This window comes from Nicotiana tomentosiformis, chromosome 3, assembly GCF_000390325.3.
Source record: "Nicotiana tomentosiformis chromosome 3, ASM39032v3, whole genome shotgun sequence".
In the NCBI taxonomy this organism is placed as follows: Eukaryota; Viridiplantae; Streptophyta; class Magnoliopsida; order Solanales; family Solanaceae; genus Nicotiana; species Nicotiana tomentosiformis.
Genome location: NC_090814.1, coordinates 88874863 through 88900456, shown reverse-complemented (window position 1 = coordinate 88900456; position 25594 = coordinate 88874863). Strand labels below are relative to the sequence as shown.

The 25594-nt window shown below is 36.4% G+C and overlaps 2 protein-coding genes and 1 pseudogene across 3 annotated transcripts; all 3 read left to right on the top strand.

Moving 5' to 3' along the window:
* Positions 1-3140: 3140 nt before the first annotated feature.
* LOC104089206 (rust resistance kinase Lr10-like) lies at positions 3141-6115 on the top strand (annotated as a pseudogene).
* Positions 6116-7695: 1580 nt separating this feature from the next.
* LOC117272964 (rust resistance kinase Lr10-like) lies at positions 7696-11445 on the top strand. Its single transcript, XM_033654283.2, has 4 exons — positions 7696-8727; positions 8954-8974; positions 9170-9208; positions 9344-11445. The coding sequence occupies exons 1-4, from the start codon at positions 7920-7922 to the stop codon at positions 10432-10434; spliced, it is 1959 nt and encodes a 652-aa protein (XP_033510174.1). The 5' UTR covers positions 7696-7919; the 3' UTR covers positions 10435-11445.
* Positions 11446-13536: 2091 nt separating this feature from the next.
* Positions 13537-17572, top strand: LOC104089204 (rust resistance kinase Lr10-like). 2 transcript variants are annotated; one of them, XM_070197231.1, is made up of 5 exons: positions 13537-14162; positions 14193-15003; positions 15860-15880; positions 16039-16071; positions 16192-17572. In XM_070197231.1, the coding sequence occupies exons 2-5, from the start codon at positions 14235-14237 to the stop codon at positions 17280-17282; spliced, it is 1914 nt and encodes a 637-aa protein (XP_070053332.1). In that variant the 5' UTR covers positions 13537-14162; positions 14193-14234; the 3' UTR covers positions 17283-17572. The 2 variants fall into 2 exon arrangements, with proteins under 2 accessions (XP_070053332.1, XP_009592347.1); XM_009594052.4 differs by having other exon boundaries at positions 13537-15003.
* The last annotated feature ends 8022 nt before the right edge of the window (positions 17573-25594 follow it).

Below are 25594 nucleotides of genomic sequence, written 5' to 3'. Positions count from 1 at the left end.
TCTCTGATAGTCCGGTCGTCTTGAGAGTAATCTCTCCAATAGTCGGGCCACATTGAGAGTAATCTCTCCGACAGTCGGGTCACCTTGAGAGTAATCTCTCCGATAGTCGGGGCATCTTGAGAGTAATCTCTCTGATAGTCGGGCCACATTGAGAGTAATCTCTCCGATAGTCGGTACACCTTGAGAGTAATCTCTCTGATAGTCGGGTCACCTTGAGAGTAATCTCTTCAATAGTCGGGTCACATTGAGAGTAATCTCTTCGATAGTCAGGTCACCTTGAGAGTAATCTCTCCGATAGTCGGGGCACCTTGAGAGTAATCTCTCCGATAGTCGGGCCACATTGAGAGTAATCTCTCCGATAGTCGGGCCACATTGAGAGTAATTTCTCCGATAGTCGGATCACCTTGAGAGTAATCTCTCCAATAATCGGGTTACCTTGAGAGTAATCTCTCCGATAATCGGGCCACCTTGAGAGTAATCTCTCCGATATTCGGGTCACCTTGAGAGTAATCTCTTTTATATTTGGGCGGGGATAAGTACACATCCCCTTACACCCTAAGACTGCCTTATTCATGCGTGGATCATCTTATTAAACAAGAATATATTCTTCTCGTTTGACCTAAAAAAAAAAGAAGGCTAAAAAAATATAATAATTACCTGGCAGAGATTACCTTCATCGGTAATCGTCAAAGGCTGACTCGAAGCAGCTTCTAAATATTGTGAGTTGAGGTTCGCGATTGAAGAGCATCATGATATATATATATATATATAGGCGAATGGCGGCTGCCCAGACGAATCTGTCACGGTGTGGGACTTGTAAGGCGGCAACAGGATTTCGTTCCCAACATGAAATAGGAATCAAGTAATTGTAGTTGCCTCCTAAAGATCTAGTAGTCACGGCAAACTTATTAGAGACAAAAAAGATTGCTTTGCCAAGAATAAAGATTGCAAAAAGCAAGTGCAATCATTGTTGTTTAGCCTTGTTCTTGTTCATAATATCTATTTATGAACTACAAATTGATTGCTAGAACATCGATGCTAATATTTGATACTCCACTGGTACTTCAAGAATTTATCGCTTCTAAGTCAAAGTTTATGTCCGATAATTCTTGAAGTAGGGGCATTTGTAGGCATGTAAAATTTATTGAATTTAAATTCAATAAATAATTTGGACTATATTTTAAATATACTAGTCCAAATAAATATAATGGACTAATATAATTGAATAAATTATAAAAGTCCAATGTTATTAGATAAATAAGATAAAAATTCATTGGGCTACGAATGAAGAGCCCACTTTATTAAGCTCAAGATGTCATATTCCTAGAGACCCAGTTTTATGCCACGTGTTATATGATGTGGCACGCCAAGTCAAACGAAAGAGCCGTAGGATCATGCCACGTGTCAAAATGACAAGGCATGTCAAGTCACATTAGAAGGCCAATGAAACCGCGCCACGTGGACAAGTGACATGTTCTGGCCAATCAAATGCGGCCTTGTCACACTTCAATTTGATTGGTCAAAAAGAGTTTGTTCTTATCATAACTCTTCTCTTCCACAACTATAAATAGGGGTATTCATAACCCAGAAAAGACACCAGAAGTTATAACAAGAAGTAAGAAAAAGCTCGCGGATCAAACGCTACAAATTTCTCCACAAGTTTCAAGCTTCAAGCAATCAAGTTCAAGTTCAAGCAATTAGGTTCAAGCTCAAGAATGAAGAACAAATCAAGTTCAAGCTCAAGAACGAAGAACAAATCAAGTTCAAGCAATCAAGCTCAAGCTCAAGAAAGTAGAACAAATCAAGATTCAAGGAATACGAGTTCAAATCAAAGTTTGTGCTAGTTGAATTCAAGATCATCGTTCGTGGCAACAACTACATATTCAAGATCAAGCTCAAGGGCCCTTGAATTTATTTACTATTGGAAAGAAGAATCAGGGGATTCATAGAGATTGTAGACTCAAATTATTTGAAATCAAATACAATGATTGTTGCGATATTTTTCGGTCTTGATTTTATTTTTTTGACGCAATTTATTGTCTACAGATATAAAAGAGAAACACGATAGATAATTTGTAACGGATAAAATAATTTCTTTCAAGTCTACCTTAAATTTTGCGAACAATTATTGTTTTTTTTTTGTCATCTCCAAAAATATTTTCGATATTTAGCATTGATTTTTCAAACTAGAGAACGAGTTTATATCCAATCAAAGTTTCCCAAATATTCAAGTTAAACTCATTTTAACTCGAAAAAACGAAAGATGTTATCGTTTTTAGCTCTGCATTTCCTTTTAAATGTAATTTAGTGGGAGTTTGGACATAAGAATTGTAAAATTCCGAAAAAAGTTTAAAAAAAAAAAAAAATCTAAGTGAAAATGGTATTTAAAAATGAGAGTTGTGCTTGCACATGAATATAATTTTGAGTTATTTTTGAATTTTTGTGAGTGATATAAGTGAAAATTTTGAAAAAAAGAAAAAATATTTTCGTGGCCAAACGAGCTCTTAATTTACTTATGGCCATTAGATAGAATACATGAAATGCCATATTATACTTTCTATTCTGAAACGGATCAACTACAATTTCCAACGGGGAAAGTAGTAACTTCGAAATGCGTGGACATTTAGGGGTCTTTTGTTAGAGGGACAAGGGATAAGAAATATGAAATTATTTTATCCTGTGAATTTTCTATTCAAGTATAAGCAATACCGAGATTATTTATACAAAAGTTTATCTAAATTTATTTGAGCGTAAAACCAACATATATTTTATGTTATTCCCCTTATGTCCGTTTTTTTGTTAATGACCAATCAAGAAATATATATCCACTAAATAATCTAGTCGGTTTTAATCCATGTGTTATAATCTCCATGTTACACTTCCAGTAACATGCATTGAGAACTTGTTTTGAGTAGTTTGTACTGGATGACGAGTAGTCCAAATCGGTTGACACTAGACAATTTTGAGGGGAATTATATGCTTATTTAAAACTTGAATTTTAATTAATTTAAGCTTAAATCTTGTTAAAGAAATGAGATATATTCAGAAGACATTTCCTCTCCCCAAACTATTATCCTCACTCCCTCCCAGTCAAAGCACTTAATTTCCATGATAACGCGCAGAGAACCACAAATAAAACAAAGAACAGAAAAAACCACTGCACGAGTCACGACTAATCATAGACAACACTATTGACTTTTATCCTTGATTTCAATTCCTGACTAAATCAAACGTCAATTAGCTTGTTAACCCTGCGCGCGCAACCCTGCTCCTTGTTCAACTATTGGTGAATCTTCTCTGAGGAAATGATAAAAAAGAAACGACAGAACAAACTCACCTTACTCGATTTGCAGATAAGATGTTGCCAATCATACGGCTCCAATTAGCTATTCTTGTACTACTTGTGATCTGCACAACCATATCCAAAGCCCAAAATATTACTCAGTGCACTTCTTCTTGTGGTGATATTCATAACATCACCTTTCCATTTCGATTGAAAGCTGATCCCAAGAATTGTGGAGATTCTAGGTTCCAGCTCGATTGCCAGAACAATCGTACTGTCATAAGTTTGAATTCAAGAATATACAACGTGTTGGAAATAAACTATGATAAATTCTTGATAAGAGCAATTGACCCTGGTTTGGTGAATCAGACCACGAACTGCACTTTTTCTCCCAATTACTTCACCACCACGGTTCCTAGAACCTCACCTTTTGGCGATTTAGCTTCCAACATTCCTATTATATATGTCAATTGTTTATCCATGGTAAACTCTTCGCGCTATGTGGAGACTACTTTCTGTGGATTAGAGAACAAGACTTCTTTCTTTAATTCTTCAGAAAGTCATAGTTATGTGGCCATAGGAGAGGACATGTCGATTACGGATTTGGCTGAGAAATGCAGCATGGAAATAGTGGCCTGGGCGTCGGCTCGTGGGTTTTCGGGTGACAATACTACTCTATCGAGCATTCAGGATGCCCTGAGTTATGGATTTGAGCTTTCTTGGAAGTGTACCTTCTTGTGTAGAGAATGTGAAGCGAGTCAAGGCAACTGTTTTGCTGAAGGCGACGGCTATAGTTGCAACCACCGCTGCGACGATGGCACCCCCTTTGATCTTCCCGTCCCTTGTAAGTCAAGATTCAATTTGGAATCCCTTTTCGAGAATTATCTGTTTTACAAAATCCCATATCTGTGGTTGAATATATGTGGAATTTTCTGAGTCCTGATTGGTGGTACTGACTAGTATTTTGAAGATACAAGTATCTCCCTAAGTGCTGCAACGCTAGAAATTTTAAGGTGTCATTCTTTACCACAGACTAAGTCTTCAATTAAAGCAGGTCATAGATGTGGCCAACTTTCATTCGTCTATTATATCCGCTCTCTGTGGGGTCTATTGTATGAGGTTATAAGAAAATTTGGATCTCTTTTGCGTTCAGTTCTCCACTCTTTTTTATGCTTATCAGTTAGTTACCCTCTTAACTATACTAAGTTTCAATTCTCAGCAACTTATTTCAAGATATAGCAACCTCTATTTTACTCAAGTTCCTATATTTGGACAATGCAGGTAGCATCCACTTGCATGGCGGTACGTATTTGAGATACTGGACTGCAATAACGTCATTACAGCGTTAAATTAATACGTTTTCCATATAGCTGTAAGCTCTTTCTTCCAGTCGTTACCAAATTTGCTTCTTCTAACGTAAATTTTCCTTTGTGATTTGCCTGTTGGACAGTTCTTACTATAATATTTGGCGGATTTGGTATAGGTGAGTCTTCTTATCTTACTCAACGACGACCATAAGCATTCTTGGTACACTCTGAATTCTGAATAATGAAATAGCTTTGAAGCTTTTAGTCAAACCCCTTCACCCTATGAAAAAGGATGTGGTTTTCTAATCAATGACTTCCATTTTTCTTTTTGAAAATTATGCAGCTGCAATTCTGTCATTCCGATTTCTCTTTGGATTAGTTTTCCTGGTTGCATTAATAGTGTACAGATGGAGAAGACGGCACTTATCTATGTATCAATCAATTGAAGACTTCCTGCAAATCCAAAGCAACCTTGTGCCAATTAAGTACTCCTATTCTGAGATTAAGAAGATGACTAATAAATTCAAAGAAAACTAGGCGAAGGAGCCTATGGAACTGTCTTCAAAGGAAAGCTCCGAAGTGGCCCTTTTGTTGCAGTGAAGATGATGCAAAAATCTATGACTAGTGGGCAAGAATTTATCAGTGAAGTTTCCACAATTGGAAGGATTCACCATGTTAATGTTGTGCAGCTCATTGGATTCTGCGTTGAGGGCTCAAAACGTGCTTTGGTGTATGAGTTCATGCCTAATCGTTCCTTGGACAAGTACATATTTCCGCAAGAAGGAATTGATTCCTTGAGTTACAAACAAATGTTCGAGATATCTCTAGGAGTTGCCCGTGGGATAGACTATCTACATCGGGGGTGTGACATGCAGATCTTACATTTTGATATAAAGCCTCACAACATTCTTCTGGATGAAAATTTCAATCCAAGAATATCTGACTTTGGGCTTGCAAAATTGTACCCAACAAATGATAGTATTGTGAGTCTAACTGCAGCTAGAGGGACAATGGGTTACATGGCTCCAGAGTTGTTCTATAAAAATATTGGAGGAGTGTCATACAAAGCCGATGTATATAGTTATGGTATGTTGTTGATGGAAATGGCAGGCAGAAGGAAGAACATGAACCCATTTGCGGATCATTTAAGCCAAATTTACTTTCCTACATGGGTTTATGACCAATATAATGAAGGAAATGATATAGAGATGCAGGACACCAGCGAGGAAGATAGGAGGATGGTAAAGAAGATGATTTTTGTGGCATTGTGGTGCATACAGATGAAGCCTGTTGTTCGTCCTGCAATGAACAAAGTTGTTGAAATGCTTGAAGGAGATGTTCAACTCCTACTGAGGCCCCCTAGACCTTTTATATCTCCTCGTGAGATTGCCGGGGATGTTATTGAGACAATAAGAATTTCCACGGAGGTATAGGTGGCCACTCACTGTGATGTGCAATCCATGGTCATAAACTCATAATTTACTTAATTAAAATGTTTCATTTGAGCTGGTGATTACCCTTTCTACATTTTGTTTTTCTCCAATATACAGTCTGTCTGATTCATTATGCAAGTATCAGTTTCTTACATCAAACTAAGATCCTAGGATTTGATATGAGATGTATATCTGATGTGTCTTATTATTTATGATCTCATGGAGTAAAGTAAAATTAATGTCGACTTCAAGATGCAATGTTTGTTGCATTGTGAATCATTAATCCTTTGAAGATAGTGTTACAAGATTGATATAGTTCACGACTTACAATAGCTCTAAGAAGAGTTCAATCTCATGATGCTTCAAGTAGTCATTTCTGTCCCGTGCTGGGGAAACTAGTTCTTCCTTGGTTTACATTGTAAGAGTTTTGAGCGTAATATGATACTTTAGTGAAGTGTATATTAGTTTATTTGTATGTTGGTGTTGCAAATCGTTCGAAAGGTAACTATCAAGCATAGTTTCATCAAACAAGGAAATGATTACACAATCACATTTTCTTTATGGAGTGAGAACATCCTCTGTTTGCCAGGATAGAAGCAAATTCTTATTAAAGAAGCCCTTAAGATGATGGCCTGAATTTTAACTTGCCTCATCTCAGAAGTGTACAAGCGAAATGATTAAGGTAACTGCGATGTCTGGTACTCCTTCCAGCACCATTGGGAGTACTAGGGTGATAGAAGGAGAGCCTGCTCAGTATTCTGAGTAGGTGTATTTTCTAGTAGAAAACTAATTAGCATCCCCTTGTGCACACCATTTAATTGCAGTTATGTTGGCATGACCATCTTTAGTAGTTAGAAAGATATTAGTAATTTATACTTACATTGTATGCTCCACCAGAAAAGCCAAGCAAATTAAAGCTTCTACTAATATCTGCCTGGCAAGTCTTAGTTATCATCCGAGTTTCCCAGATTGATGAATGGTTGAGTATGATTTAAACTACCACAGCAATGGCATTAGGCTTCCTTTAAAAAGGTATCTCCTTGGCTTGATTTAGGCCTTAAGCTCAATTAAATTAATTGGTTTTCTTTTGATTCTTTTCCTCCTATACCTCTCTGAACGATTAGGTGACACCTACTTGTGGAAAATGAAATGTGTACTTCAATTAGCAACATTCCTAATTACCATCTTTAACATCCAATAATACACATTCTATCCCTCCTTGGTTACACATTCTTAATTATGATCTCTAGCTAGTAGTTAATGCCTCTCGCATTACATAAAAATATATCACTATAAATAAGCTTTTCATATTACAGAATGAGCCAAAGGCTGGGTAGATACATTACATAAAATGGCATATGATATATTTTTATCTGAAGCCTCGGAGAATAGACGAACAGTAATTAAAAATGTGTGGATGTTTAAGAGATACTATACCTGTTGCGATAACTGAAACAACTCAACAATATAAAGATGAAAACATCATATATAGGTGATACATGCAAATCCAGGATACAAATAATATGAGTATGATTTATTATAAATAAATTTAAATATTTTTTACATAGATATACTCAAATATGTGATTTGGGTGTATTCATGTATTCCGGCGAAAGCACTCAATGGTCAACGCCATGGAAACGTGGACGCAAATTAAATAAAAAGGTGTACTAATGCGCAAATAATTATAAAGAACTGACTTCTGACTTTCACCATTGCTCCTGCTGTTATGACCAGATCAAACATCAGCTTTGGATAATTAGGCAGTGGACATTAGCTTTGATCAATGTCCAAATATTGATTCGAGAAAGCAACTTCGCTAATACATTTGGTGAATTGCATCCTTTCTATTCTAAAAGGTCAACAGAACAGTGTCATCACAGTCGGTTTTCAGGTATGATGTTGGCAAGACTCTGGATTGTTATTTTCTTAACCTGCACAACCATGGCCAAAGCCCAAAACATTACCCAGTGTGCTTCTTCTTGTGGTGATATTCATAACATTAGCTTTCCTTTTCGATTGAAAGCTGATCCCCATAATTGTGGAGATTCCAGGTTTGAGCTTGATTGCCTGAAAAATCGTACTGTCATAAGTTTGAATTCCAAAAGATATTACGTGCTAGAAATCAACTATCGCGAATTCTTGATCAGAGCAATTGACCCTGGTTTGGAGCATCACACGAGGAACTGTACTTCTTTTCCTGATCACTTAAACACATCTGTTCCTAGCACCTCAACTTTTGCTAGAGATTTAACCGTTGAACTTCTTTATCAGAAGTCAACTTCTGGTACTATCATAGACGTTAAATATCATGATCGGAACATTCCCATTATCTATGTCAATTGTTTAGCTCCTGTGAATTCCTCGCGCTATGTGGAGACTACTTTCTGTGGTTCGAAGAACAAGACTTATTTCTCTAATTCTTCCCAAAGTCATAGCTATGTCGCCATTGGACAGGACATGTCGGTCTCTGATTTGGCTGAGAATTGCAGCGTGGAAATGGTGGCCTGGGCCTCGGCTCGTGGGCTTTCGGGGGACAATACTTCTCTGTCGAACATTCAAGCAGCCTTGGCTTATGGGTTTGAGTTTTCTTGGAAGCGTACCTTCTTGTGTAGAGAATGTGAAGGCTACTGTTTTGCTGAAGGTGACGGCTTTGTTTGCCATCGCTGCAAGGACAACTCCGGGATGAATCTACATATCCCTTGTAAGTCAACATTCATTTCGAGTTTCACTAAGTTCAAATTGGAATACCTTTTCAAAAGTTCTGTTTTACAAAATTCCATCTGTGGTTGAAATTTTGGTTTTTTCCCCTTCAATTTTCCACTCATTTTGATGAGTACTACCTCCTTTGTTGCTTAATCTTAAATCCTTAAGTTTCAATATTCAGCAATTTATTTCAAGATTTGACCTCTTGTAATTGGACAATGCAGGTAGCGTCCACCACTTCTTTGGTAAGTATTTCTGATACTGGAGCGATAATTTTATATACTATGCATTTTGCTGAAAGGAAATTGTTAAAGCAACGTGTTTGCCAATAATGATACCCCTTCATTGCACCACATAGCTGTAAGCTCATTCTTGAAGTATTTAATATTTTCTTTCCTCGAATATATAATTTTCCCTTTATGATTTGCCTGTTTTGACAGTTCTAATTTATACAAGATTATACGGTGGAATAGTTATAAGTAAGTTCTCTATCTTACTCTACCAGTATTAGAATTGTTGTTGCACTGAAAACAATAGCTCTAAAGCTTTTAGTCAAACCCCTTTGTCCTAGGAGCAAAGAAATGGCTTTTCTTACTAATGTCATCCTCATGCAGTTTTAATTCCACCATTCCGATTTCTCTGTGGATTCATTTTCCTGATTGCATTAGTAGTGTATAAATTGAGAAGGCGGCACTTGTCTGAGTATCAAGCAATTGAAGATTTCCTGCAAATCCAGGGTACCCTCGTGCCAATTAAGTACTCGTATTCTGAGATTAAGAAGATGACTAATAAATTCAAGGAAAAACTAGGCGAAGGAGCCTATGGAACTGTCTTCAAAGGAAAGCTCCGTAGTGGTCCTTTTGTTTCAGTGAAGATGATGCATAAATCCATGACTAGTGGGCAAGAATTTATCAGTGAAGTTTCCACAATTGGAAGGATTCACCATGTTAATGTTGTGCAGCTCGTTGGATTCTGCGTTGAGGGCTCAAAACGTGCTTTGGTATATGAGTTCATGCTCAATGGTTCCTTAGACAAGTACATCTTTCTGCAAGAAGGAATTGTTTCCTTGAGTTACCAACAAATGTTCGATATATCTCTAGGAGTTTCCCGTGGGATAGACTACCTACATCGGGGCTGTGACATGCAGATCTTACATTTTGATATAAAGCCTCACAACATTCTTCTGGACGAAAATTTCAATCCAAAAATATCTGACTTTGGGCTTGCAAAATTGTACCCAACAGATGATAGTATGGTGAGTCTAACTGCAGCAAGAGGGACAATGGGTTACATGGCTCCTGAGTTGTTCTATAAAAAAATTGGAGGAGTCTCATACAAAGCCGATGTATATAGTTATGGCATGTTGTTGATGGAAATGGCGGGAAGAAGGAAGAACATGAACCCATTCGCGGACCACTTAAGCCAAATTTACTTTCCTACCTGGGTTTACGACCAATTCAGTTCAGGAAATGATGTACAGATACCGGATACCACTGATAAAGAAAGGATGATTCTAAAGAAGATGATGATCGCGGCTTTGTGGTGCATACAGATGAAGCCTGCTGATCGTCCTGCGATGAACAAAGTTGTTGAAATGCTCGAAGGAGATGTTGAACTCCTGCAGATGCCCCCTAAACCTTTTGTAGCTCCTCGTGAGATTGTTGGGGATGTGATTGAGACAATAAGAATTTCCAGTGATGTATAGGTTGCTAACTCACTGTCACACCTCCTTTTTCCCGAAGGACGGGGGAGTTTTTCCAATTAAATTGACATTATTCGAAATGAGATTATTTATTTAATTAGAATCGCCACTTGGGATAATTATTATGGTGTCCCAAGTCACCGGTTTATTTTAAAATATCAAATCGAGGAAATTGACTCTATTTATGGTCTGCGAACACAGAAGACTGGATAAGTAATTCTGTTAACGCAGGAGAAGGTGCGAGGCACTCACGAGTTTCGTGGTTTTAGCATGGTCGCTTAACAATTAATATTTGGCCTAATTATCTGAAAAATTACATGTTTTAAGACTTATGTGCATTAACGTTTCTATACCACTTTTAATTATATATTTAACCGCTTTTAGTATTTATGGAATTTATTTGAACAAGTCGCGATATCGCGCACTCGTTGTTTTTTTGTACATATTGCGAATCGCGCCACGTGAAACGCACCCGTGATTTACAACATGATTATTTTTATTATTATTTGAAATTATGGTCTAGTCGCGTGAAACGCGCACTTGAATTGGAGTTACGTATCATGACTATGCAACGAAAATCATACCCATAGCCATAATAATTTATTAATCACGCCTAAAATAAACTATGACTATTTATGAGTTGCTTATTTTCCTAAGGTTTGAGATTGTTGTGAGGCCATGAATTATGGAAGATTATTTTGGGAGAAGGATAAGAGAGTCTATTCTATTGTTATGGATTTATTAGGGGGGGAAAATGGACTAACTAACATGACATAGTACCTAAACCCAAATCCATGTAGCTTGTTAAATCACCCCACTGTCCCGCTATACTTTAAATGTTCATCTAACTTAATATCCAACAAGAAAACCAACTAGATAAGGAACAAACTCAAACAAATGAAACTAGAATAACAATTAATTCTCTAAATGGATCAAATGGCCAAGAAATTCAAAATTCCACATCAATTAAGTCAACAAAGAAATAGCAACTCAAAGAATTTCATATAAACTCGGCTCAAATGCTCATCCTCCCCCCCCCCCCCCCCCCACATTTTTTTTATTGTTTTGATGCGATTAATCAAATTCAAAGACTCAACACCAACCAAATTAACAAAACAAAACTTCGTCTAATTAATTTATGACCAAAGTCACTTAATGGAATTACATGTCTTAAACCTCTTTTCAATTAAGTCCAAATCCTTCTTAGTCTAGTACCCAATCTAAATATATTTCAACAAAACTACTTTTGTATTTAAAGCAACAAATATTTTCCACATATGTTTAATTATAATTAGATCTATTCATTCAAAGGTATTAAGTTGACAAAAGACAAGGAAAAAAAAAACAATCATCACATTTAAAAAATAGAATATTCACATGGCTAAAAGACGAAGAAACAAACAGCATATTAAAAATTGGTCAGGGAAGTAAAAATAGACCTTGTATTGATTGAATCCAAACTTTAAAATTGTTGTTGCACAACAATCAAACCAAGAGCAGCGACCACAACTGAGAACCTCCAACGGCACAACCTTACCAGAAACACGAAATTGACTGAAAAGTGGAGAAGTTTCAGGGCTGTTTCTTAGCTGATGTTTATGGGGTTGAAAGGTTATGGAGGAAACTGGTTTGTTGGGTGGAGAAGGGGGACTGTTTCACCTGGGTTTTCAACTGGTTTTGGCAGCGTTTTTTGAGCTAATTTTTGTGGGATGAAACTGTTTTTAGAGCTTGGTTTCAGGTGTGTTTTGGTGTTGATTTTGGGTGGAAAAAGAGCAGCACTTTGGACTGTTTTGCAGCTGATTTTAGCTACTCTTCCTAATTGTTTTCACATCTTGTTTTGCTGCTCTTTAGTGTGAATTTTGAGGTGTTTTATGGTGTATTTTGGGGTGGAGATGAAACTGTTTTTTAGGGATGATTTTTAGTGACGTTTTATGGCTGTTTTTAATGGCTGAAAATTGTTCCCGTTTTTGAGCTTTTATTGGCTGCTTTGGAGGAGTTTTGGTCGAGGGAGGCTAGGAGAAGAAGAGGTAGGCGCTACGATTTTTCTCTATTGCTCTCTGTTTTTTCGTCCCCTTTGTGCAGTGTGTGTGTGTGTGCGCTCTATAACTGATGTGAGGAAGTCGGGAAGCGGGGAAGTGGGGAGGATTTATGAGGGAGATGTGAGGGAGAGTGGAGCGTGTGCTAGTATAAAGTGATGTGAGGGAGTTGGGGCAAAAGGGCTTAAGTGAGCGTGTGCTAGTATAAAGTGATGTGAGGGAGTTGGGGCAAAAGGGCTTAAGTGAGTGTGTGCTAGTGTAAAATGACTTAAGTGAGTTTGGGAAGAAGGGATAAAGTAGTGCTGGTGTAAAGTGACGTGAGTGAGTTGGGAAAAAGGGATAACGTGATCTATTAGTGAGATGAGTGAAATATAATTTTCTTAAGTAACACCTATAAAAGGCTAAGTAAGAGCTAAAATATGTAGATTATACTTAAAATATATTTATATATTAAAAAATAATAAAAAATTTAAATATAGTCAAAAAATTAGGTGCTCACACTCACCATGCTATGTAAAACAATGGTCATATTCTTGCCTCTTTCACTTGAGCTGCGGTTAATTAATATTTTTATTATTATATAATACTATGTTTATTCTTGTGATAAAGTTCCTTCTCTTGTATATTTTCTATTTTTCCAGTTCTACAATCTCTCTGATTCATTGTGGAAGAATCATTTTCATTACATCGAGAAATGTAATTACAAAAGCACACATATTGGAAGAAAGAATATAACTAAATAGTACTGTGCTATATACCGAAGTAAAATCGAGATGATTAAGACGATTTCGAAAAATTTAATTTTGATTATACATAATAAAATAATTAAAAAATCGATATGGTACAAATTATATAAAATAATGTATCGAACCGAACCATTGACATCCCTACACTACGTATGTGTTGTCTGAAATGCAAAAATAAGGGATTATATATACAATCACCCTGAACTTTGACTGAATCTTCAACTATGCGCCTAATCTTTGCGGAGACCTATGACCTCTTATATTAGTTCAAGATGAAAATATTCCCAGCCTGACCCTATAGGTATAATGTCATTTTCTTCTTTTGTTTAAGCCATTCCATGACCTCTCTCTCTTTCCCTAACAAAATCATAACTTCCCCAGCAAAATCGCGAGATTTAAGGTCTGTAATGAAGGAGAGGGTGGCACTGTGATAATTTTTGAAGCTGATCAAGAGTAGGAAGGTGGGGAGTGGGAAAAAAGAGCTGAAAATTAGCTCCATTAAATTTTAAACTATAGTTTGCTACTTTTCACGCTCTTTAAGAGAGTGATTACTCTATCCACGCTAGTTCAGTCGAAAAAGGTGTAAATTCACTTCACTTCCGGATAGTTTATGGGGATCATACGTCACCTGAAAATTTTAGGTGTGTAATTAGAAATTCGGCCAAACTTCAGGGGTGATCTTATGAATTATCCCTAAAAACAAAGGGCTACATTTCTGACCACACCCTCACGCCTAATCCCCAGTCATAGCACTCAAAGTCAACTTCCACTGAAACGCGCACTTGCAAATAAAATTAAAACAGAAATAACACTGCACGATATATCCAACTGACTTTTGACTTTTAACCTTGATATGATCCGACTTCCTGACCAGATCAAACCTGTGCATTATTAGCTTGTTTAATTATAGATTCAAGGAAGCAACCTCGTTGATACCTTTGATTATGTCGTAGTTGCGCACTTTGCTAGTACGATGAAGGAACAAACAACACAACAGAGGTAGCACAGTCGATCTGCAGATATGATGTTTGCAAGAAGACGGCTGTGGATTGCTACGTTTCTACTGCTTGTGATTTGCACGACTATAGTCAAAGCCCAAATCACAACTCGGTGTACTTCTTCTTGTAGTGATATTCATATAAGGTTTCCTTTTCGGTTAAGAGCTGATCCCCAAAATTGCGGAGATTCAAGGTTCCAGCTTGATTGCCAGAATAATCGTACTGTCATAAGTTTGGAGTCAAGGAAATATAACGTGCTGGAAATCAACTATGACAAATTCTTAATCAGAGCAATTGACCCTGGTTTGGTGAATCAGACCTCGAACTGCACTTCTTTTCCCAATTACTTCACCACAAATGTTCCTAGCACCTCACCTTTTGATTATTTTGCTCCCAACATTCCCATTATATATGTCAATTGCTTAGCCACCGTAGATTCTTCGCGCTACGTGAAGACTACTTTCTGTGGTTCACAGAACAAGACTTCTTTCTTTAATTCTTCACAAAGTCATAGTTATGTGGCCATAGGAGAGGACATGTCGATTACGGATTTGGCTGAGAATTGCAGCATGGAAATAGTGGCCTGGGCGTCTGCTCGTGGGCTTTCGGGTGACAATACTACTCTATCGAGCATTCAGGATGCCCTGAGGTATGGGTTTGAGCTTTCTTGGAAGCGTACCTTCTTGTGTAGAGAATGTGAAGCGAGTAAAGGCAACTGTTTTGCTGAAGGCGACGGCTATAGTTGCAACCACCGCTGCTATGATGACACTGGGATGGATCTTCCCCTCCCTTGTAAGTCAAGATTCATTTTACCTTTCACTATGTTCAACTTGTTGGAATCCCTTTCCCCATGTTTTGTTTGACAGAATTCCATTTCTGACTTGAATATGTGGTTTATTCTGAGTCCTGATTGGTGGCAATAATGACTGTTGAACTTACTCCCTCCGTTCCAATTTATATCATATAGTTCGATTCGGCAGGAGTTTAATACATAAATGAGGTTTTGAAACTTATGGTATTAAATATGCCACAACATTTGTATGGCAATAATGACGGTTGAACTCACTCCCTTTGTTCCAATTTATGTCATGTAGTTTGATTCGTCACGGAGTTTAATAAAGGAATGAGGACTTTTGAAACTTAAAGTTTTATACATGTCATAACTTTTGTACGGCTATAAAAACTTCTCACTCAGAGTAAATCGAGAGTGTAAAGTTAATTTTTTTCAAATATGGAAATGTGTCCTTTTTTTGGGATAGACTAATCAGGAAATAATGTCGCATAAACTGGAACGGATGGAATATAAGTATTTTGAGGACCGAAGTATCTCTTTTTTGCTGCAGCTAGAATCTGAGCAATTTAACTGTACTTTCATGTTTCACATTTGAGGTGTCATTACCACAGATTAAGTCTTCAATTAAAGCAGGTCAAGTTTAGTCTATGTTCTTTCATTCATTATATCCACTCTCCTGTGGGTTCTGTTGTTTAAAGTTATAAGAAAATCTTGATCTCTTTTGCATTCAATTCTCCACTCTTTTTCATGTTTGTCAGCTTCCCTCTTAATTACTGAACTTTCAATTCTCAGGAACTTATTTTAAGATTTAGCATCTCTATTTTACTCAAGTTCCTTATTTTTTGGATAATGCAGGTAGCATCCACTACTATGGTGGTACGTATTTAAGATACTGAAGTGCAGTAACTTCAATATGTTTTCCAATTATAATCCTCCTTCACAGCACCACATAGCTGGAAGCTCTTTCTTCAAGTCTTTAACAAATTTGTTTCCTCTAACGTAATTTTTCCTTTGTGATTTGCCTGTTCTCACAGTTCTTACGATATTGTACGGCGGAATAGTTCTAAGTGAGTCTTCTTATCTTACTCAACTAGGCAAACCATTCTTGCTACACTCTGAATTGGGAAAATAAGTTTTGATGCTTTTAGTCAAATCCTTTATCCTTTTTTATTTCTGATATTATGCAGTTTCACTTCTGTCGTTCCGGTTTCTTTGTGGATTCATTTTCCTGATTGCACTAATCGTGTATAAATGGAGAAGACGACACATATCTATGTATCAATCAATTGAAGACTTCCTGCAAACGCAGAGCAACCTTGTGCCAATTAAGTACTCCTATTCTGAGATTAAGAAGATGACTAATAAATTCAGGGAAAAACTTGGCGAAGGAGCCTATGGAACTGTCTTCAAAGGAAAGCTACGCAGTGGTCCTTTTGTGGCAGTGAAGATGATGCACAACTCTATGACTAGTGGGCAAGAATTTATCAGTGAAGTTTCCACAATTGGAAGGATTCACCATGTTAATGTTGTGCAGCTCATTGGATTCTGTGTTGAGGGCTCAAAACGTGCTTTGGTATACGAGTTCATGCCTAATGGTTCCTTGGACAAGTACATATTTCCGCAAGAAGGAATTGTTTCCTTGAGTTACAAACAAATGTTCGATATATCTCTAGGAGTTGCCTGTGGGATAGACTACCTACATCGGGGTTGTGACATGCAGATCTTACATTTTGATATAAAGCCTCACAACATTCTTCTGGATGAAAATTTCAACCCAAAAATATCCGACTTTGGGCTTGCAAAATTGTACCCAACAGATGATAGTATAGTGAGTGTAACTGCAGCAAGAGGGACAGTGGGTTACATGGCTCCAGAGTTGTTCTATAAAAATATTGGAGGAGTGTCGTACAAAGCCGATGTATATAGTTATGGTATGTTGTTGATGGAAATGGCAGGCAGAAGGAAGAACATGAACCCATTGGCGGATCATTTAAGCCAAATTTACTTTCCTAGGTGGGTATACGACCAATTTAATGAAGGAAATGATATAGAGATGCAGAATACGAACGAGGAAGATAGGAGGATGGTAAAGAAAATGATGATCGCAGCTTTGTGGTGCATACAGATGAAGCCTGCTGATCGTCCTGCAATGAACAAAGTTGTTGAAATGCTTGAAGGAGACGTCGAACTCCTACTGATGCCCCCTAGACCTTTCATATCTCCTCGTGAGATTGCTGGGGATGTTATTGAGACAATAACAATATCAACTGAAATCTAGGTGGTTGCTCACCATGCTGTGCAAACCATGGTCATACATTTGAGCTGGTGATTAGGCGCCTTTCTACATAGTATTTGTTTACTCGAGTATATCTTGGTATTTCCTCAACTCATGTACATTTACTCTGTCTTTAATCTACAGTAGATCCAACTTTTTGTGGAAGTATCTTTTTCTTACATTAGAGAGTAGTCTTTTGAGATTCCTAGAATTTGACATGAGATTTATATCTCAAATGTACTCGTATCATTTCAGATCTCATGGAGTAAAGATAAATTAATGTCTGACATCAATGTATTGCGAATCATTTGTCCTATCATGATTATGCAACAGGATCGAGTAAGTTCACAATGTCTAGTATCAATACGAAGACTCCCATCTCTGGCCACAGGTTGTCAGTTCTGCATCATGATAAAAAATTGAGTGTAGTATAATCATACTAATATTAATTATCAATAGGTTGGTTGAGGATCAAAACTACTGCAGGAATGTCATGAAGTTTCCCTTAAAGATAATCTCTTTGGCAATTTTGAGGCCTCAACCCTAATTAAAGCGTAATCAATAGTTTCTTCACCTATATCCATGGCAACATATAGAAAGCGAAATGAGTCGGGATTCAGCTAATACAACAACCCAGTAAAATTCCACAAGTGAGTGTACGCAGATCTTACCCCTACCCGAGGGAGTAGAGAGGTTGTTTCTTGCAATGGTACATATTAATTATATTCCTCCTGCTAGGAATCACATTTCACATTTCTCTTACCATGACGATCTTCATAAATTATGAGACTTGCAATAAGCGCAATGCTTTCTTATATAGGAAAAGTTGGCTATAGTGAATTTGCTTTAGTACGCATGCTAGCTAGGTAGCTTAGTTATGACTATTAATTAGAGTTTTCATGTCTTTCGACCTTCTACATTCTTTTAGGCATTACGTGAAATACCATATGAATCTTTATCTGTGCTCAAAAACTTTTGTTGGTGTAACCGTGTAAGGGGAAACTTCCAATATATTTTTAGTAGCTGTAAATAAAGAAAGTTAAGCAATACCAAAGCGGATGGACAAAAACGTTCCGCGGTATATAGTACTTTTTTCTAACTTTGCAAAAAGAAACAACAAAATTTCCAAGGTGTTCCATTAGATTTTTTGTAGCTGTAAAAAAGTTATAGAATGACTAAAGTGGATGGAAAAAATTCGGCGGTAGTACGTACTTCTTTCTAACTTTTCAAAAAGAGATACTGTAACAAATTTTCCAAAGTGTGTAATGTTGCATCCGTAATGATTTTGAGATTAGCTGCAAAAATATTACTGTAGTTTATCTAAATTTGAGTATCTCCTACAATATTATAAAATTAAACTCAACATCTCAACGCAGGAAAAATTACACATCAAAAGCTAGCTACTAAGGATTCAAATCTCATAGCTTATAATGGACCATACCAAATCACCACCGCGCTACGCATCCATCACCATCCAAGGCACGGTGGGCACAGAAGGTGGTGGATGGCTTTGATACCACTGATATAACCCAAGAGATACCACAGCTCAAAAACTAACTATATTCATTCCCACGAGCCTGTTATGGTAGCCTAAGAGCTGTCCAAAATGAAGATACATTCAAAGATTTCGAGAAATTGCAGAAATTTCACAAAGATATTTTCATCATTGTCATGTTGAGGCATTGGCATGAGCAAGAAAGCAGACAAGAGAAAATAAGAAGAACGGGCTTTATCATATTCAGTCGGAAGAGTTTAGGTAATACTTTCAAAGTGACTCTCGACGGGAGAATTCAGGCTATTCAGGAATTGAGGTTGGAATGCCCAAGTTTATATGAACCCACATCAGCACATTACTGTTGGGATATACTGTTAACCATGTGGTTGAGACATAGTATTTTGTTTAATTCTTTATGGAATAATTGTTTATTTTATTTATTCAATTCAATAAAGTACCTTTTTAAATAGATCATTTGTTACATGTGTGTCCTTTTAAGTTATGTAGTAGACAATTTAGTGTATGGAGTCTTAGCTCATGCATAATGCACAGAAAATTAAATTGTCGGTTCACATAATTAATAAACTATGTTCACAATCAAAGATATTATTGGACAAAATATCTTGATGATTGTAGCACAACATTATAGTATAATTTGTCTTGATTATGGGAGTGGTTTTACTCCAACTTCTTGTGCTAGTATACTTAGTGTATATTGAACGGACCAAGTAGAGAAAAGATATTTTTGTACTGAATATATATAAAATATTTTCTCTAATTCATTAAAATAAGCTTATACTCCTAATTTTGATATAATTATTATGATCAATGTGATTTGTTTATTGTTTTGATTTATCAAAAGGTATAACTCTATTCAGAGTTAGTGTATGCCTAATAGATTGGACAATAACGAATAACATTTGTGAAATAATAATTAGTTGATAGAATCCATGACTCGGTTTTGTGTTTGATGATACCCCTTTCATGTAAGCTTATAAGTTTTCATGTGAAAACCCGACCAGTAAATTTTATATCCGTCACATGAAATAGTTTAAGCAGAAATATAAAGGATTTAATTAGTTGATTAAATTAAATTTTCAGTGATTTAATTTAATTAGCTGGTATTTGGGATCATAACATGGGGAGTTAAAATAAGTGTTAGTGAATTTTCGAAATTCATATTGAGGAGATCAATTGCAGTTTTTTAGTGGAATAAACTGTAATTAATTATAGTAAGAATTAATTCATGCAAAATTTCAAATTAATACTATAATTAGTAGCCTCTTGTTATTTTTGTGGTCCCTGCTATGCCTAGTAAAAACCTGAACTGACTTGGGTAAAAAGTGACTTGGGAGAAAAGTCATCCACTAGAGTTAGAGTAGGATTCTACTTGTGTACGTAGAATCCTACACGCTTTTTAGAGCCTTATTTTGGCTGAAAACGTGTCTACTTAAGGAAGTCAATTTTCATCCAATAACTCACCTTTTAGAGTTGTATTGTTCTTGCCCACTCAAAGCATATTCGTCCAAGGTATTACCAGGATCATAGCAGAAGACTGCAGCCCTGGATTCTTGCTGTGTGGAGAACCTTTGCGACGATTTCAAGAGGTTAGTGGTTTCTAATCTCGTAATTGTATCATTGTCTAGTTTACATGTATTTGATGCCTGAATTGTATGCTTGCTTCCGCTGCGCATGTTCTAACAATTGGTATCAGATGTCGTCTTACATCTAACTAGATAATGTAATACAGTATGATTAGAGTAATATTAAAACGTGTTGTTTAATGATACATGTTTGGTATGATTATTCTATGTCAAAAACGTGATTGTTTTTATTAGTATTTTAATTATGTTATTATGGATTAATATACATATGCATAAACAGTGGTGTTATATTTAATGATAATCTGTTCAATTATGTTTTTGTTGAATAACGTGACTGTTTTCAAGAGAGTTCAAGCGTGACTATTTTCCATAATTAAGTTTATGGATTAACAATGTTGTTTTAATAAAAATGTGGATGTTTTGAATGCTATTAGTTCTGAAATTATGAATTAATATACGTAATTATGAACGGTGGCGTTTTTAAACGGGTGAAGAACATTTTTTTTACAATTCTGTTTGAACACAGTTTTTATTAAATAATAATAAAAAATATTATTTTGAGTTCTGAAATCATGAATTAACATACATAAGCATATTATGTGATTTGAACGAGTCAAAATTATTAAAACCCTTAAAAATGCCAAAAACAGAATACTACAAATAGGTCATGAATTTGGAATTCTGAAATTCTGTCGAACTCCGATTGACCTCAAATTTGGTAGGTTCATCGGAAACGAGCCAGTGAGCAATACATGGTTTTTGGCCATTTTTCTATTTTCTGAGAAAAAATTATAAAAAGAATTTTTTTAAAAGAAATCAGTGATGGTAGGGTTCAATTCTCATGATTTCCAATCATGTTTTACAGTAATATAATGAATTTATATGTTGACATAGGTCTTCTTCCACATCGAATAACTTCATTATAGATGATTACTGTAGTTTTGCATCTAGTTATTTGATTACTTGTATTAACTCTCTAATTGAGTTACATGTTGATTCAATGAAACTAGAGTTTATAAAAGTGATATTTACCTATCTTAAATTAACAGTTTACTCTCCATCTGAGTTGGTCCTATTTTAATATATGGGGTAAATATCTTACATAACTCATATATTTTGCATGAATAGTTAAGTTTTCCTAACAAATCTAATTATTCAATGAGCATGGTTATATGTGTAATGTGTTATTTTGAATTTAATTATTCTAAATACATAACTAATGATCTATTTAATGTGAATATCTCTCAGATTAACCATGTCTTCATTCAACCCACTTACCTCAATTTTGAACCAAAACAAGTTAGAAGGACCGAATTATGTTAACTGGAAAAGAAGCCTTGATATTGTCCTAACTGCTGAAGGTTATAAATTTGTAATCACTGAGGAGTGCCCAGAAAAACCTGAAAATGCTACCGATGATCAGGGTAAGGCCTATGACAAATGGGTCAAGGTTGATGAGATGACGCGATGTTACATTCTTGCCTCTATGGTGAATGTTTTGCAACATCAGCATCAGTTTATGGGGTCTGCTTATGACATGCTCGAAAGTCTCAAAGAGATATTCGGTGAGCAAAATCGTGCGGCTAAGCAGACAGCCATGAAAGCCCTTTTGAACACCAAGATGGCTGAAGGATCATCGGTCAGGGACCATGTTCTGAAGATGATGAGTCTTCTAAATGAACTGGAGGTCCTTGGAGCTGTGATTGATAAGGAATCTCAAGTTGAGATGGTCCTGCAGACTCTGCCTGACAGTTTTCAACAATTTTGCTTGAACTATAATATGAAAAAAAATGGATTTGTCACTGGTGAAATTGTTGAATGAGCTGCAAGCGGCAGAATCTATTATCAAACTGCAAGCTCCAGTTGTGGCACTCAATGTTGAGAAAGCTTCGGTTTCTAAGTCGAAAGACGGTAAGAAAAAGAAGAAGGCTCAAAAGGTTTTGGCACCTGGAGGTGCGGCTGGTGTGAAAAAACACAAAGGAAAGTGTTATCATTGCAAGCAACCTGGGCATCACAAAAAATAATGCCCTGCCTATCTGGCAAAGTTGAATAAGCAAGGTAATTTAAATTTAAATGTCATTAAAACTTGTTTAGCGGCTGTCTCTACCATGTTTTGGTATATAGATTTAGGAGCCACTAATCATATATGCACTACTTTGCAGGGGTTTCAGGAAATGCGACGACTAAGTGAGAATGAAGTTTGTATTTTTCAAGCCAATGGCGAGCCAGCACCATCTTTAGCATTAGGAGATATTAGAGTTTCGTTTAGTAGTGATAGAGTTTTAGTTTTGAAAGATGTTCTCTGTGTACCTTCTATTAGAAGAAATTTGATTTCGGTTTCGAAAATAATGGATGCTGGTTATAATATTTATTTTGCTAATAACACTGTTGTTATTAAGTTTAATAAACGTTTTATCTACACTGCTACTAGAGTACATGACCTTTTTATTCTTGATATATCTCCTAATGTGCTACAACAACCAAAAGAATTAATTAACATTAATCTGCCACATAAAAGAAAATATATTTCTGAATTGAGCCAAACTTATTTGTGGCACTTACGCCTAGGTCATATAAATCTAAATAGGATTTCGAGATTGGTCTCTGATGGACCTTTGAGTTTATTGAAAGTGGAGTCACTGCCAACATGCGAATCTTGTTTAGAAGGTAAAATGACCAAGAGAAATTTTCCCTCAAAAAGAAATAGAGCCAGCGATAAGTTAGAATTTATTTACTCTAATTTGTGTGACCCTATGAATATACAAGCAAGAGGTGGTTTTGAGTATTTTGTGACTTTCACAGATGATTACTCAAAATATGGTTATATTTATCTGTTGCGCCGTAAGTCTAAATGCTTTGAGAAATTCAAAGAATTTAAGACGAAAACGAAGAAACGACATGATAAATATATCAAAACATTGCGATCTGATCGTGGTGGTGAATACCTTTCTGCGGAATTCATTAAATATTTATCAGATTATGGAATTATATCTCAATTATCTGCTCCACGAACACCACAACAAAATGGTGTGGCAGAAAGAAGAAATAGGACCCTTATGGAAATGGTTAGATCAATTTTAAGTTATTTCGATTTGCCTTCTTCCTTTTGGGGATATGCTTTAGAAACAACAAATTACATTCTAAATTTGGTTCCTTCAAAGTCAGTACCTTCATGTAATGACTCGGACGGTCTTTTTGAGTATTACAGCTCCATTCCCCCATTTACTGCTCAAATTATGCCTTACAGATAATATATGACTTATCGGGTTAGTTGGTTCGGGTCCGTAAGGAATTCGGAATGAAATAAGTCACTTAGTCTCATAATTTAAAATTTTAAGTTAGAAAAGTTAATCGGAGGTAGATTTATGTGTAAATGATCTTGGATTTGAATTTTGGTGATTTTGGACGCGTGTCCGGAAAATTATTTGAAGGTCCGTAGTATAATTAGGCTTGAAATGACGAAAGTTGAATTTTTGGGAAGTTTGACCGGGGGTTGACTTTTTGATATCAGGGTCAAAATCCAATTCAAAAAATCTGAATAGGTCTGCTATTTTATTTATGACTTGTGTGCAAAATTTGAGGTCAATCGGATGTAATTTGATAGGTTTCAGAGTCGTTTGTAGAAATTGAAAATTTCAAAGTTCATTAGGCTTCAATTGGGGTATGATTCGTGATTTTAGCATTGTTTGAGGTGATTTGAGGGTTCGACTAAGTTCGTATGATATTTTAGGACTTGTTGGTATATTTGGTTAAGGTCCCGAGGGGCTCGGATGAATTTCGGATGGTTAACGGATCAAAAATTAGACTTAAACAGCTGCTGGAATTTTCTGATATCTGTATCTGATTTCCTTATACGCGATCGCGTGAATGCGCCTGCGATCGCGTAGGCTTAGTTGGTCAGTAGAGGTTTTGTGCTTCGTGATCGCTTGGGGATATCCGCGATCGCGTAAGGTTAATTGAGGGCTGCTGAGTTTTATGCTTCGCGATCGTGTAGCTTTGAGATTTTGTGACACACGAACGCGTGAAGAAGGTCGCATTCGCGTAGAGTAAGTGGAGCGGAGGTAGAAGTCACGCGTTTTGTGCTTCGCGATCGCGTGGACGAGTCCGCGATCGCGTAGATCTGTGATGTTGTACATCGCGATCGTGTGGGAAAGTCTGCGATCGCGTAGGGTTAAATCTGGGCTGTGAAAAACTGTTCTTCGCGATCGCGTGGGAATGTCCGCGATCGCGTAAAGCAAATGACTGGGCAGAGAGTTTAAGTTCTGAAAATGGGCTTCCATTTTTAACGATTTAGAGCTCGGATTGAGGCAATATTTGGGAGATTTTCAGAGGAATAATGGGATAAGTATTCTTAACTCAATATTGGTTAAATTATCCGAATCCATGGTTATTTTTATCATTTAATTGGTGAATTAAATTGGAAAATTTTGAAAACCCTCTTGGATAAATTTGAGGATTTGAGGGCCGAATTATTATCGAAATTTAATAATTTTGGTATGGTTAGACTCGTGGTTGAATGGGCATTCATATTTTATAACTTTTGTCGGGTTCCGAGATATGGGCCCCACGGGCGATTTTTTATGTAAATTTTGGATTTTTATGAAAAATTAGCATCTTCTTATGGAAGTAATTTCATTAAATTTTATTCACTGAATCGAATTATTTGTGGCTAGATTCGAGGTGTTTGGAGGTCAATTCACGAGGAAAAGCCATTGCAGTTTTATTTACGGTTTGAGGTAAGTAACAGTTTTAAATCTGGTCTTGAGGGTATGAAACCCCGAATTATTGGATTATGTGAGTATTCTGGAGGTGACGCACATGCTAGGTGACAGCCGTGTGGGCGTGCACCGTAGGAATTGAGACTTGGTCCATTCTGTGAAACTGTAAAGTTGTATAACTTGTTGCTAGCTATATGCTATCTCTGTGTTATAGAGATTTGAGTGGAAATTATGTGATAAACCATGTTTAGGCTATATGTTGGTACTGTTGGGACCCACAGAGGCCGTGTACATGTTGAACTACCTGTGTAATTGTTATTTTCTACTCAGTCACAGTTTACTTTTTATTTTTTCTCAGTCTCTATTGTTCATTATTGATGAATCATATCATTGTTGTTTGGGCTGATTTCTTGATTATTGAGAGCCCGAGAGACTAGAGAGATTTGTGACTGAGTGAGGCCGAGGGCCTGATTGTGAGATATTATATTATAGCACGTG

Excerpts from the sequence above, each read along its gene's own strand:
- LOC117272964 (XM_033654283.2), top strand. The coding sequence starts at position 7,920 with ATGATGTTGGCAAGACTCTGGATTGTTATTTTCTTAACCTGCACAACC. Across the intron at positions 8,728-8,953 it reads GATGAATCTACATATCCCTT|GTAGCGTCCACCACTTCTTT; the intron begins GTAAGTCAACAT and ends TGGACAATGCAG. Across the intron at positions 8,975-9,169 it reads TAGCGTCCACCACTTCTTTG|TTCTAATTTATACAAGATTA; the intron begins GTAAGTATTTCT and ends CTGTTTTGACAG.
- LOC104089204 (XM_070197231.1), top strand. The coding sequence starts at position 14,235 with ATGATGTTTGCAAGAAGACGGCTGTGGATTGCTACGTTTCTACTGCTT. Across the intron at positions 15,004-15,859 it reads GATGGATCTTCCCCTCCCTT|GTAGCATCCACTACTATGGT; the intron begins GTAAGTCAAGAT and ends TGGATAATGCAG. Across the intron at positions 16,072-16,191 it reads GTACGGCGGAATAGTTCTAA|TTTCACTTCTGTCGTTCCGG; the intron begins GTGAGTCTTCTT and ends GATATTATGCAG.